This window comes from Triticum urartu, chromosome 6A, assembly GCF_056163025.1.
Source record: "Triticum urartu cultivar PI428250 chromosome 6A, HENAU_Tu73, whole genome shotgun sequence".
NCBI classification, from domain to species: domain Eukaryota; kingdom Viridiplantae; phylum Streptophyta; class Magnoliopsida; order Poales; family Poaceae; genus Triticum; species Triticum urartu.
Window position 1 is genome coordinate 107,790,827 of NC_141878.1, and position 16,238 is coordinate 107,807,064.

Here is a 16,238-nt window from a genome sequence, read left to right on the forward strand (position 1 = left end):
ACCAGATTTTCTTGTCATCACGATGACCAGAAGGGATGAAATGAGACAGAGACCAGAGCAGGTTGCTCCTTTCCTCTCTTGTTTTTTCTTTAAGAGAAACTAGTACTTTAGCCTGGCAGACCAAAGCTTACGCTTGTGGTTTACAGGCTAATTTCTAGTCGCTCACGTAGGTAGTGATTTCACATACCTTTCTTTGGGCTGACTATTGTGCTACTAGTCTCCTTGCCAACAACAGTCAATCCTAGGCCCATTTCTTTTCCTTTTCTTGAGTGCGACTTGAAAGAGGATCAAATAAAATGGAGACATGAGCTGCCTGTTCCATTCCTCTCGTGATCTTCACCAGCCCATTGGTTCCCTTGCTAGCTTCTTCAGAAAGCCATGCGGTCACACCATTGCCCAAACAGCAGCAGATTCCCCTTGCCTTTTCTAGGATTGGCTCTCGTGCTGCTGATATCCTTGGCCCCTCCGACCAGCTCCTGCACGGAGCAGGAGAAGAGCTCCCTCCTCCAGCTCCTTGCTGGGTTCTCGCAGGACGGCGGCCTCGGGTCGTCATGGCGGAACGATATGGACTGCTGCACTTGGGAAGGGATCACCTGCAGCCCCAACAGGACGGTCAGTGATGTTTTGTTGGCCTCTCGAGGCCTCGAGGGGTCCATCTCGCAGTTCCTTGGAAATCTCACAGGCTTATTGCGCCTCAACCTATCGTGCAACTCATTGTCCGGTGGCTTGCCGCTGGAATTGGTGTCATCCAGCAGCATCACTATCCTTGATGTCAGTTTCAACCGCCTGACAGGAGCCCTGAGCGAGCTGCCATCTTCAACCCCTGCATGGCCTCTGCAGGTACTGAACATCTCAAGCAACTTGTTTACCGGAAGGTTTCCATCCACAACATGGGAGGTGATGAAGAGCCTGGTCGTGCTCAATGCCAGCACCAATAGTTTTACTGGGCAGCTACCAACTACACTCTGTCTCAGCGCACCATCTTTTTCTGTGCTTGAACTCAGTATTAACGAATTCAGTGGAAATATTCCTCATGGACTCGGTAATTGCTCCATGCTGAAATTGCTAAGCGCTGGCTATAATAACCTCAGTGGAACTCTTCCAAATGAGGTCTTCAAAGTTACATCATTAGAGCACCTCTCTTTACCTAATAATTGGTTAGAAGGAGCACTCAATGGCATCACCAAGCTCACAAATTTGGTCACCCTTGATCTTGGGGGCAACAAGATCAACGGCAATATACCAGATGCCATAGGCAAGCTGAAGAGTTTGGAGGAGCTGCATTTGGAACAAAACCACATGTCAGGGGAGCTTCCATCAGCATTGATCAACTGTACACATCTCACAACAATTATCTTAAAGGGCAACCAATTTCACGGAGAACTTACCAAGGTCAACTTCTCAAACTTGCCCAATCTAAAAAAGTTAGATCTCCTGCACAATAACTTCATCGGCAACATTCCAGAAAGCTTATACTCGTGCAGCAAGCTGACTGCACTACGGCTCTCCAGCAATCATTTCCATGGCCAACTGTCAGAAAAGATAGGTAATCTGAAGTCCCTCTCATTTCTATCACTCGCTAACCTCTCCCTTACAAATATCACAAGAACACTTCAGATCCTTGGGGGATCCAGGAGCCTGACCACCCTTCTTATTGGGTCCAACTTCCTGCATGAGACCATGCCAGAGGATAACGGCATTAATGGTTTTGAGAATCTTCAGGTTCTTTCTATGAGTGATTGTTCATTGTCTCGAGCAATACCTGATTGGTTATCCAAGCTCACAAATTTGAGGGTGCTATTTTTGCAAAGCAATCAGCTAACTGGACCAATACCTGAATGGATCAGTAGCCTGAACTTGCTCTTGTATCTAGACATATCAAACAACAGCTTTACAGGTGAAATTTCAACTGCCTTAATGGAGATGCCAATGCTAAAATCAGACAAGACTGCACCAAAGGTCTTCTTTGAACTGCCTGTGTATCTTTTCAGTCCATTTATCCAATACCTCAAACCTGGTGCTTTTCCAAAAGTGCTTAATCTAGCCATCAATAAATTCACTGGTGTGATCCCAGGGGAGATCGGTCAACTAAGAGCGCTCGTTTCACTTAATTTGAGCTCCAACAAATTATCAGGAGAGATCCCACAACCAATCTGCACCCTCACAAATCTGCAGATGCTCGACATGTCCAGCAATCATCTTACTGGTACAATTCCGGCCGCACTAAACAATCTGCACTTTCTTTTCAAATTCAATGTTTCTAATAATGACCTCGAAGGCCCTATTCCAACCGCAGGCTAACTTAGCACGTTTCCAGATTCTAGCTTTGATGAAAACCCAAAATTGTGTGGTCCTTCGATTGTAAACCATTGCGGTTCAGCGGAAGCAAGTCCAGAGTCCATCAACTCCAGAGAAGAGATTGGCAGTAAGGTCATCTTTGCAATCGCCTTTGGTGCTTTCTTTGCAGTAGGAGTCATATATGATCATATGGTCTTAGCCGGATATTTTGGCTAAAACCTTGTAACTTTTATCACTGCCCAAACCGTTACATGATTTCAAGTGGTTCCCAGTTCAGCAAGACCATGTCAGTGGCTCCAGCCCCAGCAAGAACAACATCTCTTGTAAACCTGCTATCGTCAGTTAGTGACGTTCATCGTTGTACTCCATTTAGCAGAAACATGATTAACGAGTGAGCAATGTCAACAGTGTGTAAGCATATTATTGTTGTGGAATGTGTAACTATTTGGTCGGTATTTACTTTGATACATACGCATACAGTGATGAATGTTTCTCTTGGAGAAAGTTGACTAGAGGAGGACACATAATAAGCAAAAGCAATCTGCAGTCTGGCACACTCAAATCTGTAACTATTTGCAGTCTAGCAATCTGTAACTCCAAGTCTCCAACCCAGGATCGCAAGTATCCACAGAAAACAACACTGGCGCTGAGAGAAAATTCAGAAATGTCAACAAAGCTAGCACTACAATGTGGCACGAATTAAGCACCTGCTCCGTGGTTTCTACAATATACCTCGGCAAAGGGCTCACGTCACGTTCGGCCTTGGTCGAATCTCCGGTCCCCTGCCTGCCTGGCCTCCTCGGACCAGCTGAGGCGGGAGGCGAACCGCCGCACGCCGCCGTAAAGGGTCGCCGCGTGGACGGATTTGAACTTAAAACGAGACTAGCGAACAATTGAACATCAACCAGGCGCCCAAGTATTATTTTTTCCTCGGACTTCCTTTTTTTTCAGATATATACCTTCTGAGTGCGCGACACTAGACCTGTTTCCTAGCATCCGGTGTCCGTCCTCCAGCGAGCTTAGCGAACTCGGAGCAGCCGGCCCACCGCCACGCGGGGTCGCCGGGAGTCGCCGCATCCCCCTCGCCAGAGAGCTCCGGGAGGGGGAGGCTTGGTTCGATTTCTGCCTGGCCTCTGGCCACCAGAAGTGGGAGTGCGGCGGTGCGGCGGTCCTCGGGACTCCGGCGCATTGAGTTGGGCAGGACTCGACGTTGGGCCGTACGGGGGGCAGTATTTGGGTTAGCTTATAGATAACAGTTTGGGCTGGCTTCATCTTGGGCTTCAAATTGGGTGGGCTTAGGGATGTTACAGTGCCTAGAAAAAGATAAAATTGTACATGCTCCTTTTTTGTGGGAAAGGAACTTTCATTACTCAAATAGGATGATTACAATCAGCAGCTACAATGCTAGCAATATCCTCTAGGTATTGCCAACCCAGCATAGAAATATCCAGCCAGCATACAGTACGATGTTGTAGGAGTGTGACTAACAACATTTGCATGGCGACTTATCTTAGCTAAGCTTATTGTACATATTCCTATTGGTCGTCCACAAATGATCAATTCTGATTTCTAAAAAAATGATCAGTTTCTGACAAATTTTTTTTCTACCCCCAAAAAATGCTTGCAAGATTTGCAAATAGTGCTAGTGTTTTGAGTATACACATATTAATTATTTTAATTTAATTTTAAACTAATGAAGTGGGTTCCAAGATATGACACAAGTGGGCATTTACACGCAATGATATACACCCCTATAAATATTAAGTGTAGAATGATATACACCCCAAGTGTATTTACGATTGGTTGCCTTGTATTTAGCCGAGCCGAGCTAGAGAGAAGTTGGTATGAACTTCTGCAAGTTGACCTAGACTAACTTAATTGTACATATCTTAACCTAGAGACCACATATGTGCATGTAGAAGTAAAAAATAATAATTTAGAATTTTAGTTGATGTCTTGTGTTTCCAGCCAGTTGTTTAGCTGAGAGATTGACGACTCTACTAACAAAAAATGCCAACTATCACAATAGATATTGGCAAAGCATGACACTCTCAAGTGAGCTCAATCCAAATCCAAATGTGAATAATAAACAACACTGGAGTACGTAAACACTATGATTATCACAAAACTTGATTCTGAACTACAACACTGTAGGTAATGTGTTTCCCTTTTAACTTACGTACTACCTAGAAAAAGAACACATGCCCACCAAATTACATTTCTTTTCAATAACCTTTTAGAAGTTATACTGATAGGTGTTCTGATCGGTAAGTAATATTAAATATAATAAATTCAGTTGCGGTCAATTGAAGTTGAGAGAATAAGCTAAATAATTTTTACTCTACTTTTTCATACTGAAATCGCCTTTAACCACCCTTATTCCATGTGTAAAAGGTTCATCTCTCTACTCGAGATCTACTTTCCCCATCTGAAGTTCATCTTCACCCGTTTGGTTGTTTTGGGTTATGTCTGATGAGATTGTAATCTTCGAAGAAAACAACACATGTCACTGGAGATTTGGAACTAGATGTCTGATGCATAGATTAATTATTATATTTGTCTAAATGGGTTGGCCCACAGGTTAAAGGTCATACATGTATTTAACCATGCATTAACCTTTCTAAGGCCATAAACCAAAAGAAGAGGTACACCTCTTTGTCTAACCCACAAGATTTGCTTTTCTTTAGCATGGTGGGATGTATGAGGGAGACCATGTCACCGAAAAATGCTTTGACTTTTTTTTGCGGAGACCCTACCTCTTTTTTTTATAGGTAGCGGGAACCCTACATCTTTGTCTAACCCACACTATTTGAACCTCAGTCTTGCTGCATAATTGCTAAAGGCTTACTCTTACTCGTTGGAACCACTATACTTGCGACCATGTCAAAGGCGATCTGCTATGCTCACAGACACATACCCATCAACTGACAATTTGAAGGGTCCGCCTATAGATGCTCTAAGCGTTCATAGACACATGCCCATTAGCTTACGATCTTCTCCTTCCAAGTGGGGAACTGTGACTCTGTGAGGTGGACTTTTTGTACAAAGCAATAAGAATTTTAGGTGGGCTTTTTGTACAAAGCAATAAGAATTCGAGACCTCCACAAAGTCGTAAAGTGGTACGCGTTCAGTTGCAATCTTCAAAGTCTGTTGTCATGCTTCTGTATGTCATAATAAACAGAATAATTTGTAAGAGAAGATTGCATCTGAAGTAGGAGCAAACCTTAATAGCATCGACGCTGGATTTAATATGAAATGTTATTACCCACATGTACAATGATCCATGACATATATGCATTCCCATTGAAATATAATGACACTCTACTTGACACGAAATATTATAGCCACTCAACTACCAGTGAGACACCGGTAGTCAACACTCGACTTAACACGGCATATTATTAGCAACTCAGAAAAAAATTAGGTGGCATCAAAATGACATCACCAAAAATTTCAAACAGAAACATTCAACAAAACCGACAGAATCCGAATGGACAGCTCTTGTTTTTTTTATTTAGGAAATGGTAGTTTAGCATGCTTTCAGGATGGACAGTTTCAGGAAACTATCAAACAAAAATATTCAGAATGGGCAGTTCCACCACAACACCATGCAGCAACTGTTTTTCATACAGCAGGTACACCAAGAAATTTCACATGCCTTCACTTGGCTTGGCTCTCGTGCTGCTGGTCTCTTTGGTCTCTCCGACCAGCTCCTGCACTGAGCAGGAGAAGAGCTCCCTTCTCCAGCTCCTCGTCGGGCTCTCGCAGGACGGCGGCCTCACGACGTCGTGGCGGCACGACACCGACTGCTGCACATGGGAAGGGATCACCTGCAATCAAGATAGGAAGGTCACTGATGTTTCGTTGGCTTCTCGAGGCCTCGAGGGGCCCATCTCGCCGTTCCTTGGCAACCTCACCGGACTTTTGTGCCTCAACCTTTCCCGGAACTTGCTGTCTGGTGGCATGCCACTGGAATTAGTGTCATCCAGCAGCATCCTTCTTCTTGACATCAGCTTCAACCGCCTCACAGGAGGCCTGAGCAAGCTGCCATCTTCAACCCCTGCACGGCCTCTGCAGGTACTCAACATCTCAAGCAACTGGCTTACAGGCATACTACCATCCACAACATGGGAGGTGATGAAGAGCCTGGTCGTTCTTAATGCTAGTTCCAACAGATTTACTGGTCAAATACCAACTACACCATGTGTTAGCGCGCCATCTTTTGCTGTGCTTGAGCTCAGTTTCAACCAACTCAGTGGGAACATCCCTCCAGGACTCAGTAATTGCTCGGTGCTGAAATTGCTTGGTGTTGGCTACAACAACCTCAATGGTACACTTCCAGATGAACTCTTCAACGTAACCTCGTTAGAGCACCTCTCGTTGCCTAGCAATAGGTTAGAAGGAGCTCTCGATGGCATTAGCAAGCTCACAAATCTGGTCATCCTTGATCTTGGCAGGAATGAGCTCAGCGGCAATATTCCAGAGTCTATAGGTGATCTGAAGAGATTGGAGGAGCTGCATTTGGAACACAACAACATGTCAGGGGAGCTGCCAGCAGCTCTAGGCAACTGCCAAATCTTGTAACAATTGACTCCAATTTAGTGGGGAACTTACCAAGGTCAACTTCGCAAGTCTGTCCAATCTAAAAAAACTAGATCTTCTTTCCAATAACTTCACCGGCACAGTTCCAGAAAGCATATACTCCTGCAGCAAGCTGACTGCACTACGGCTATCTTACAATCCTTTCCATGGTCAATTGTCAGGAAAATTATTCAATATGAAGTCCCTCTTATTCCTATCACTTGCTAATAACTCTCTCACAAATATCACAAGAACACTTCAGATGCTTAGCAGTTCCAGGAGCCTCACCACCCTTTATATTGGGTGCAACTTCCTGCATGAGACCATGCCAGAGGATGTCATCATTGATGGTTTTTAGAATCTCCAGGTTCTTTATATAAATCATTGTTCATTGTCTGGAAAAATACCTGATTGGTTATCAAAGCTACCGAATTTGGGGATGCTATTTTTGCAAGGCAATCAACTAACTGGACCGATACCTGAATGGATCAGCAGCCTAAATTTTCTCTTCTCTCTAGATATATCAAACAACAGCCTTACAGGGGAAATTCCAAGGGCCTTAATGGAGATGCCAATGCTAGAATCAGATAATACTGCGCCAAAGGTATTCTTTGAGCTGCCTGTTTGGAACAAGAACCAATTTCTGCAATACCTCACGCCCAGTGCTTTTCCTAAAGAGCTTAATCTAGCCATGAATAATTTCACTGGTATGATTCCGGCAGAGATCGGTAGGTTACAAGGACTATTTTCACTTAACTTGAGCTCCAACAGATTATCTAGAGAGATACCAGAACAGATCTGCAATCTCACGAACCTGCAGATGCTCGACTTGTCTGGTAATCATCTCACTGGTAAGATTCCAGCTGCATTGAACAATCTGCACTTCCTTTCCAGATTCAACATTTCTAATAATGACCTAGAAGGCCCTATTCCAAACATGGGCCAGGTCAGCACATTTCCGGATTCTAGCTTTGGTGGAAACCCAAAACTGTGTGGACCTATGGTTGCAAACCATTGTGGTTCGGCAGAAGCGAGTCCAGTTTCCATTGACCCCATAAAACAGATTGGTAGTGAAGCCATCATCTTTATGACCGCCTTCGGTGTTTTCTTTGGAGTAGGAGTCCTATATGATCAGAAAGTCTTAGCTAGACATTTTGGCTGAAACCATGTAACCGTTATCACAGTTCACAAATGGTTAATATTTGTAAATATTGAGTATAGAATATAAGAACATTTGACTCTGCAGTCCAGCAAAGAAAATCTACAGGGAAAGCACACAAGAGGCACAACAATGATAACTTATCACAAAAATGTCATTTTTCGTCTCCTTTGTAGCCTCTCCTGCCTAAAGCTGATTAGGTAAAGGACATTTCTTTCCATTCTCTCCTAGCTAAAGCTGATTTAGTAAGAATACTTTTCTTTAGTGATAACCAGAAATAAATCTTGATTTTCAGAAGTACTCTAGCACTTATATTAGAGTCAGATGTTTAAATTGGCATGTGTAAAGAGCAAACCAGAAGCCTTGCCAATCAGACCAACTTTGTGTCCCTGTTGTTGTCAAGTACACTCCTGGTGCAGGCTGACTTCATTTCTTCCTACATAAGTAGGGTGTCTCGCCCAAAAGCATCCTCTTGCACTGCTAAAGTAAATAAGTTAGATATAGACACCATGGAACCACTAATTTCAGAACAATCATGTACTGTTTCATGTCAGAATTACTGATTCTCCCATGAGCTAACAGCATGGTGCATAAGAAAGCAAGTTGGCACAAAATTCTATTTTCAATTGCGAATATGCATCAAGAAGATCATGTGACGGTAGATGTTATGACCGGCATATTAGGGGTTTAGCCCAGTGGGTTGTGGCCCAAGTTATCTTATCATTATTAGGGGCTTAGCCCAATTATCTTATCGTTATTAGGATCGTTTGCTTAGGAGTCAAGTAAACCTCTATATAAGTAGAGGAGATGTATCAATCTAATCAAGCAAGAAGCAATCATTATTTGCTCGGCTTCCCGAAGGGAGCCGGGAACCCTAGCCGCCTCTTGCGCCGCCGCCTCTTCTTCATCGCGCCACGGCACCCCGCCGCCGGCAGCCGCGATCGCATCTCCGTCAACCCTCCCCCTTCCCGTACAACCTACGCCCAAGACCAGGTAGGATCCTAGCTCCTACCAATTTGGTATCAGGTAGCTCGGTTCCAATCATGTCTGCACCACCACCCAACCCGCCGCTGCCCGTCACCACCGCGCCGCTGCCTCTCCCCACCCCGCCGCTGGCCTCCACCGGCCAGACGCCGCTGCCCTCCACCGCGCCGCCCGTCGCCATCTACTCGCCGGCGGAGATGACCGGGGTCCTCAACGACCTCGTCACCGCCGTCCAGGGCATACGCCTCTACCTAGCAGGGCGGCAGCCGCCGCCCTTGCAGCCGGCCGCCGCGACTGGGCCAGCCGCCTTGCCCTGGTACGCGCCCACCACGGCGCCGATCAGGCCTCTACACCACCACTGGCCCGGTCAGCCGCCGCCCGCTGTCGCCCCCCACTGGCCGCAATGGCCGGCTCAGGCGATCGCCGCGCCCCCGACGCCTCCCGGGTTCGGGCAGCCGCAGCCCCAGCTGCCGGCCCCACCTCCGCCCGTCGTCGCCCCTCAATGGCCACAGTGGCCGGCCCCGGCCTTCGCTGCGCCCCTGACGCTTCCCGGGTCCGGGCAGCCGCAGCCCCAGCCGCCGGCCCCACCGCCGCCCGCTGCCGCGCCTCAATGGCCACAGTGGCCGGTCCCGGCCCTCGCTGCACCCCCCACGCCACCCGGGTCTGTACCGCCGCAGGCCGCAGCTGCCGGCCCCGCCCCCGCCCAACACGGGGCCCGGGTCACCCACGCAGGGAGGCGTACCGATCCAGCAAGTGCGCTTCCCGCCGTCACCGTCCCCAATACCGGCCTGGTTGACTGGATCATCGTCGCCACCCATCTACACGTTGGCTGGAGACCCGCCGGTACCCACTCTACAGTTCAGCGACCCCTCCGGCTCGGCGGGGCACTCCACAGGCCGCGGCCATGCTGACCGGGCGCCCCAATCCTCGCTGCTTCGCACCTCCGAGCCAGTCGGCCACGGCGCTCCGACTCAGACGTGTCCGCGGTTTGCCAAACTGGACTTCGCCACTTATGATGGCACGGAGGACCCCCTCAACTGACTCAACCAGTGCGAGCAGTTCTTTTGCGGGCAGCGCACCCTCGCCTCGGAGCGTACCTGGCTTGCCTCTTACCACCTCCGCGGCGCGACACAGACCTGGTACTACGCCCTCGAGCAGGACGAGGGCAGCATGCCCCCTTGGGAGCGCTTCCGCGAGCTCTGCCTCCTTCGTTTTGGGCCACCGATCCGCGGAAGCCGCCTGGCAAAGCTAGGCCGCCTCCCCTTCACATCCACGGTTCAAGACTTCGCCGACCGTTTCCAGGCCCTGGCATGCCACGCGTCGGGCGCGACGGCGCAATAGCGGGCTGACCTCTTCGTCGGTGGACTTTCGGATCACATCCACGTGGACGTGGAGCTTTGGGGACCCCAGGATCTCCAAATGGCCATGTACTACGCCCGCGCGTTCGAGTACCGCGCGGTGGCCATCCAAAAGGAATCACCGTCCCGAGCCGCTGGGTCGCTACCCTGGCCGGATGTTCCCACGTAGGGTCGGCCTGCTCAGCCTTCCGCAGCACCCCTCGCAGCGACCGCGGCGCGCCCGTTCCGCCGACTCACCTCGGCCGAGCTACTCGAGCGTCGCCGCCAAGGGTTGTGCTTCAACTGCGATGAGCCCTACACGCCCAGCCACGTCTGCCCGTGACTCTTCTACCTGGAAGCTGCAAACTACATTCCGGAGGACGCCGTCGCCGCCGACCTGGCCGCCCCAGCTGTCGCGAAGGTGTTTGACGCTGGTTGATCACCCCGAGGAGTTCAGCAAGCGCTTCCCCACCTTACAGCTCGAGGACGAGCTGTTTGTGCAGGCGGGGAGAAGTATTATGACCGGCATATTAGGGGTTTAGCCCAGTGGGTTGTCGCCCAAGTTATCTTATCATTATTAGGGGCTTAGCCCAATTATCTTATCGTTATTACGATCGTTTGCTTAGGAGTCAAGTAAACCTCTCTATATAAGGAGAGGAGATGTATCAATCTAATCAAGCAAGAAGCAATCATTATTCGCTCGACTTCCGAAGGGAGCCGGGAACCCTAGCCGCCTCTTGCGCTGCCGCCGCCTCTTCTTCATCGCGCCATGGCGCCCCGCCGCCGGCAGCCGCGATCGCATCTCCGTCAACCCTCCCCCTTCCCGTACAACCTACGCCCTAGACCAGGTAGGATCCTAGCTCCTACCAGCAGATGTACCATGATAAAAGAATGCAAATATATTCTAGGCATGAATAATACAACAGGTTGAAAAATGTCTAGCACAGGTAGCATAGTATAGCAGGGGAAGGTATAAAAGGGTGCATCGGGAGATCAGACCATCCTTGAATTACATAGGAAGGCATTTATTTTTTGCGAGAAACATAGGAAGGTGCTTATTCTAGTAGAAAGCCAATGGCGTTAAACTGGTTTGTCATTGTCAATGTTAATCACTTCCTAGTATTATCAGCCAAATATGTCAGCTATCTATGCACTTAATACTCAAGGACATAAAATTATAACCCCCAAACGTGCAAGATCTGTTTTGCACAAATACGACCCCCCTAAATAGTAAGTACTAACCACGGCAGTATGTTGTTTTGATGTATGAATGCAGTTATAGAAAAGAATCATTTTTCTAGTCAGATTAGTCCAGTATAAAATTGTTGAGCGCCAAGGCCAGAAACAAATATAGGCATCACCATCTCAAATTACACATACACAAACCTCACTGTTTTTTGAACAATGACTATTCTAGACGGCTTGTTGGCCTGAGGTAGAGGCCAAAGCTTGCTTCACAACAGTCTTCCAACTGCAACCAAACTATTTTAGGCATAAAGGTTGTAAGCCTTAAAATGAAAAGGTTTGCACTTGCTCTAAGATACACTTCGTGCAATTTACTGTAAATGAGAAAAATAAAATAAAATGATTTGGAAAAAAAACTGCAACCTGAAATTTTTGCATATGCAACAATATCAATCAGCTTCAAATACAAAACAAATATCCCAGGCAAGACTATCGAAGCATGTCACATGTGTCCATAAGTAGTGGGATTTCAAGAAGGTCAAGCAAGGTACTGTGGTTGGGTGGTAATGCCTGGTTGCTCTTTCAAAATTTGGTTCGTGGACTCGAAAAACTCAGTGCAACAATACGATAAGCGGGAAAAAACAATATTGTCAAACAATCCATATCCTACTTCCAGCATGGCCTGAATCATATATGATAGCATCATATTTGGTTGGCGTAAAAGCTGCGGCAGGAGCTGGTGGCCGGAAAATTCGCCTTCCACTTGCATAATTCCATTTCGCAGTGCTAGTGTGAGAGGCATTGATTCAACAGACTTGGTGGCTGGTGGGCATGCTATTGTGGCTGTGACCTCAGGTTGAAGTGCACTGCCACGGGTCAGAGCTTGAAGATGGCGAGGAGGGCGGGCGCGTTGGGGGGTGGGATCTGGCCGCTGGGCGACGTGAGACGCACCTGCGGGTGAGCCGGGGGCCGCAGCGACGGGGAGAGCCACCGGTTGTACGCCGACGCGGCGGGGACGTCAGCGGGGTCGGGGAACGCGGCTCCGGCGGCTGCCCGCCCTGCGGCAACTGATGCTAGGGCGCCGGCGCGTTTCGTCGAACACTTACTGGGCAAAGACACCTGCTACTCCTGCAAGCCGCAACCCCTCCAACGCGGCAACCGCTGACGCGCACGGCCTCACGGGTCACGGCGGTCAAGCAGTTGACGGAGCTCGTCCAAAGGATGGCAGCATGTCAAAGCTAGTCACCACGCGGCCCAAGGAGGCTGGTCAGCTCACGCCCTGAAGGTGTTTGCGAAAATGTCTCTGTTTGCACTTTGCAGACACTTATTTGCAGAATGCACAACACCATCATTTCATGCCATCGCAGATAAGATCAGTGCCAAGCTCCATAATACTAAATGGTGATTGTATTAATCATGTCCACCTAGCTACATACTGAAAACAGCCTCAATCTTGCTGATCAGCATACTCCACTTAGCTACAGCCTACAGACGGAAAACAGCTTCAATCTTGCTGATCAGCATACTCCACCTAGCTACACACTGAAAGCAGCTTCAATCTTGCTGATCAATGAGCATCGGAGCGACTAGTCTAGCTAACACTTTAGCGACCTTGTGCTTATGGAGGAAGGTTGGCATGGGCAGCTCGCTCGGATCCGGCGACATGATGAAGGTCGGCATGGGCAGCTCGCTCGGGTCCGGCGACACCATGAATGTCGGGCCAGCGAACAAGGATGCCTCCGAGTCCACCTCCATCTTAGCCAGAGCCTTCGGCTTCTTGTCGGGCCGGTACATCAACGGAGCGAGGCCAGCGAAGGGTGATGCCTCCACCACGGCCGGCGGCATTGGCTTCTTCTCCGACCGGTCAACCGACGCCGCAGGACCAGCGAAGAGTGTCGCCGCCTCCGAGTCTGCCACCATCTCAGTCGTAGGCTCTGCCTTCTTCTCCGAGAGGTCGATCGACGGAGCAGGGCCAGGGAAGGACGTCACCACCGAGTCTGCGACCATCTCAGTCATAGGCGTCGCCTTCTTCTCGAACCGGCCGGCCGGCGGGGCGGGGCCGGCGGAGATTGATTCCTCCGAGGCTGCCACCATCTCAGTCGGAGGCCTCGGCTTCTTGTCGCACCGGTCGACGGATGGCGCGCGGCTCGCCGGCCTCTTCCAGTTTTCTCTCGGCGTCTCCACGCGGCCGAGGCGCTCGACGCCGCCGTTCAAACTCTTGGCACGGCGGAGCGTCTTGTCAGTGGCCCAGCTGGAGCTCCGGGAAGCACGTCCGGGAAGGTCGATCTTGTCTCTGATCCAGCTTCGGCTCATCGAGGCACGTCCAGGCTGCTGCTTCTTGGTGTCCAGCTCCACACGAGCCGTGTACACTGCCGGAGGAGGCGTCAGGAGGTGGCAGCGCGCCGGGGTAGGAAGCAGCGGCGGCAGGGTCGCAGCGACATGACTAGCCATCTCTGCGAAACACAGGACACAGCAAAGAACAGAGAGACCAAGTGATTGCACAAGCGAAACAAGTAGTAATAGAACAATTGCGATGCTGAAATTCAAATGATGATCGGATAAGAAAGAGGAAACTCGCCGGATTCTTTGCTCGCCGTCGGCGAGAGAAGCTCGCCGGGTTGTTAGGTCGTCAGGGGAACGTCGCGCGTGATCTATCGAGGGGACGGCTTGCTCGCAGGATCGAAGGAAAAGTGCGATCTATCCCCGCAGCCCGCCAGATATAGATCGACCCCTGATGCCCCGCCGCGTAGAAACCACGCAATCCGAGTTCGACTCGTGACTGCCGCCGCCGCCGCCGCCCGTGGTCCAACCGCCGGAGCCACCAGCGACGCACCGTATCCGATCTCTCCTCCTCTTCGTCGGTGGCCAGGGGCCCCGCACCTCGAACATCTCCAGGGCGTCTCCCGCGGTGGCGCGCCTGTGCCTGCATCCCGCCGCCGCGTGCCATTCTTACCTCGGCATCGCGACCGATGTGGCCGCATGAGACGCAGCTGTAAGAACCACGGTGAGGAGTCGCGGCAGCGACGAGATGCTGGCCGGGGTTCTTGCTTTCCTCCTGCGCTGATGGCCGCTGCACCCCGCTGCTCCATGGATGGAGCCGCCAACCTTGTCAATTGTCGCGTCTGTCAAGTGTTTGATGAAATGCTTAAGCAGAAGCAACAGAGGATGCCCGGTGATTAATTGGTACACTCCTTTCAATCAATTTGAGCTCTAACAAAGCACAGCAGTAGAAACCAGAACAAACTGAGCGATGGGACATTCACGAGTTCACCGTGTATAATCAGTAATTAATCTACCATAGTACTTCCTCCGTTCCGAATTACTTGTCGCGGCTATGGATGTATCTAGATATATTTTAGTTTTAGATACATCCATTTCTGCGATGAGTAATTTGGAATGGAGGGAGTAGTATCATCCAACAAATATGACTACACTGACAAATAAGTTGGGACTTTAAGGTAAGCCACCTACGATTCTCAAACTGAACAATCGGGAGTGTATTTCTCAGTTATTGTTCGTGCGCATATGTTAATTTCATGATGGATGCCCATGTAAGTTGGCGGCTTCCATGTATTATAATCCACTGAAATGGTCCGAAACAAAAAGGTCAATACAATGCTCATACAATTTGCTATTTTTCTGAAAATAAAATCCATTTAAAAAAAAATAGAGAGTTCGTGAGTTTATTATGTAAGTAGCTTTGAGATTCCATCTATACATAATTCTATTCTAATTTGTACCCCATGTATTACGCGATTCATGACTTGTATTATTATAGTTATAAATGCTTTAACCTTTGTGGTGCCTTCCCAGGTGCTGTTGTTGACCATCGAGAGTTGTTGACCATCGAGATTACTGCCGATCTCATCAGGTTGAATTGTGCAGCTACATCAGGGATTGCCGTGATAGCACCTTCTCTTGGAAGGTTCGAGAGGTTTTTGCGGTTTTTGATTTTTCAACTACATCCAATTATCATAGGTCTCAGTTGGTTTTTGCGGCTTCCCTTCCGTGGTGACGAAGTCGAATTCGACAGATCTCGGGTAGGGGGTTCCGAGCTGGTAGCTTTAGGACGACGGTAACAGGGCACAAGGGGGACACGATGTTTACCCAGATTGAGGCCCTCTCGAAGATGTAAAACCCTACGACCTACTTTGTTTGTATTGATTGTGGATGGGGTACAGAATACATGTTGATCCACCTCGAGATCGTGTATAAATGAGTTGTTTTTCTCTACAGATTACACCCCTTGGTTTATATAGACACAGGGGTACCTAAGGTTACACATAGGTTGGTTACATCCGAAGATAAACACATCAAAGATTGCATTCATGCCTTGGAGTATGTGTCAAGTCTTCGAAAGATTTCATCTTGAACATAGGTCGATTACATCTGAAGATAAACACGTCGAAGATTGCATTCATGCCTTGGAGTATGTGCCAAGTCTTCGGAAGATTTCATGTTGATTCCTCCATGGGGCTCGGCGAATGTGGCTCACTGGTTGGTCACCTGGGGGTCCTCGACCCAGCCCATGTCTCGGAGCCGACATGGTTAACACCCCCTATCCAGGATACCATCATTAGCCCCTGAACTGGTCTTCAAGCTGAGAACTATCCTCAGACGTCTGTCGTTCATCTTAGGTCTTTGGCCTTGTAAACTGGTTCAATCATCTTCTTCGCATGTTTGTCTCCAAAGCG

General features: G+C 49.0%; 1 protein-coding gene and 3 pseudogenes across 1 annotated transcript; 3 read left to right on the forward strand and 1 right to left on the reverse strand.

Annotated features, from left to right (window-relative positions):
* The first annotated feature begins 378 nt into the window (after nt 1–378).
* Nucleotides 379–2,514, forward strand: LOC125516613 (receptor-like protein 2; annotated as a pseudogene).
* Nucleotides 2,515–5,832: 3,318 nt separating this feature from the next.
* Nucleotides 5,833–8,041, forward strand: LOC147964304 (receptor-like protein 2; annotated as a pseudogene).
* A 1,701-nt stretch (nt 8,042–9,742) lies between these two features.
* LOC147964305 (uncharacterized) lies at nt 9,743–10,798 on the forward strand (annotated as a pseudogene).
* Nucleotides 10,799–12,933: 2,135 nt separating this feature from the next.
* Nucleotides 12,934–14,797, reverse strand: LOC125516315 (uncharacterized). The gene has a single exon (XM_048681796.2). The coding sequence runs from the start codon at nt 13,993–13,995 to the stop codon at nt 13,099–13,101; it is 897 nt and encodes a 298-aa protein (XP_048537753.2). The 5' UTR covers nt 13,996–14,797; the 3' UTR covers nt 12,934–13,098.
* Nucleotides 14,798–16,238: the final 1,441 nt, after the last annotated feature.

What these genes read in the sequence shown, in the direction of transcription:
- LOC125516315 (XM_048681796.2), bottom strand. Translation starts at nt 13,995, where the DNA reads ATGGCTAGTCATGTCGCTGCGACCCTGCCGCCGCTGCTTCCTACCCCG.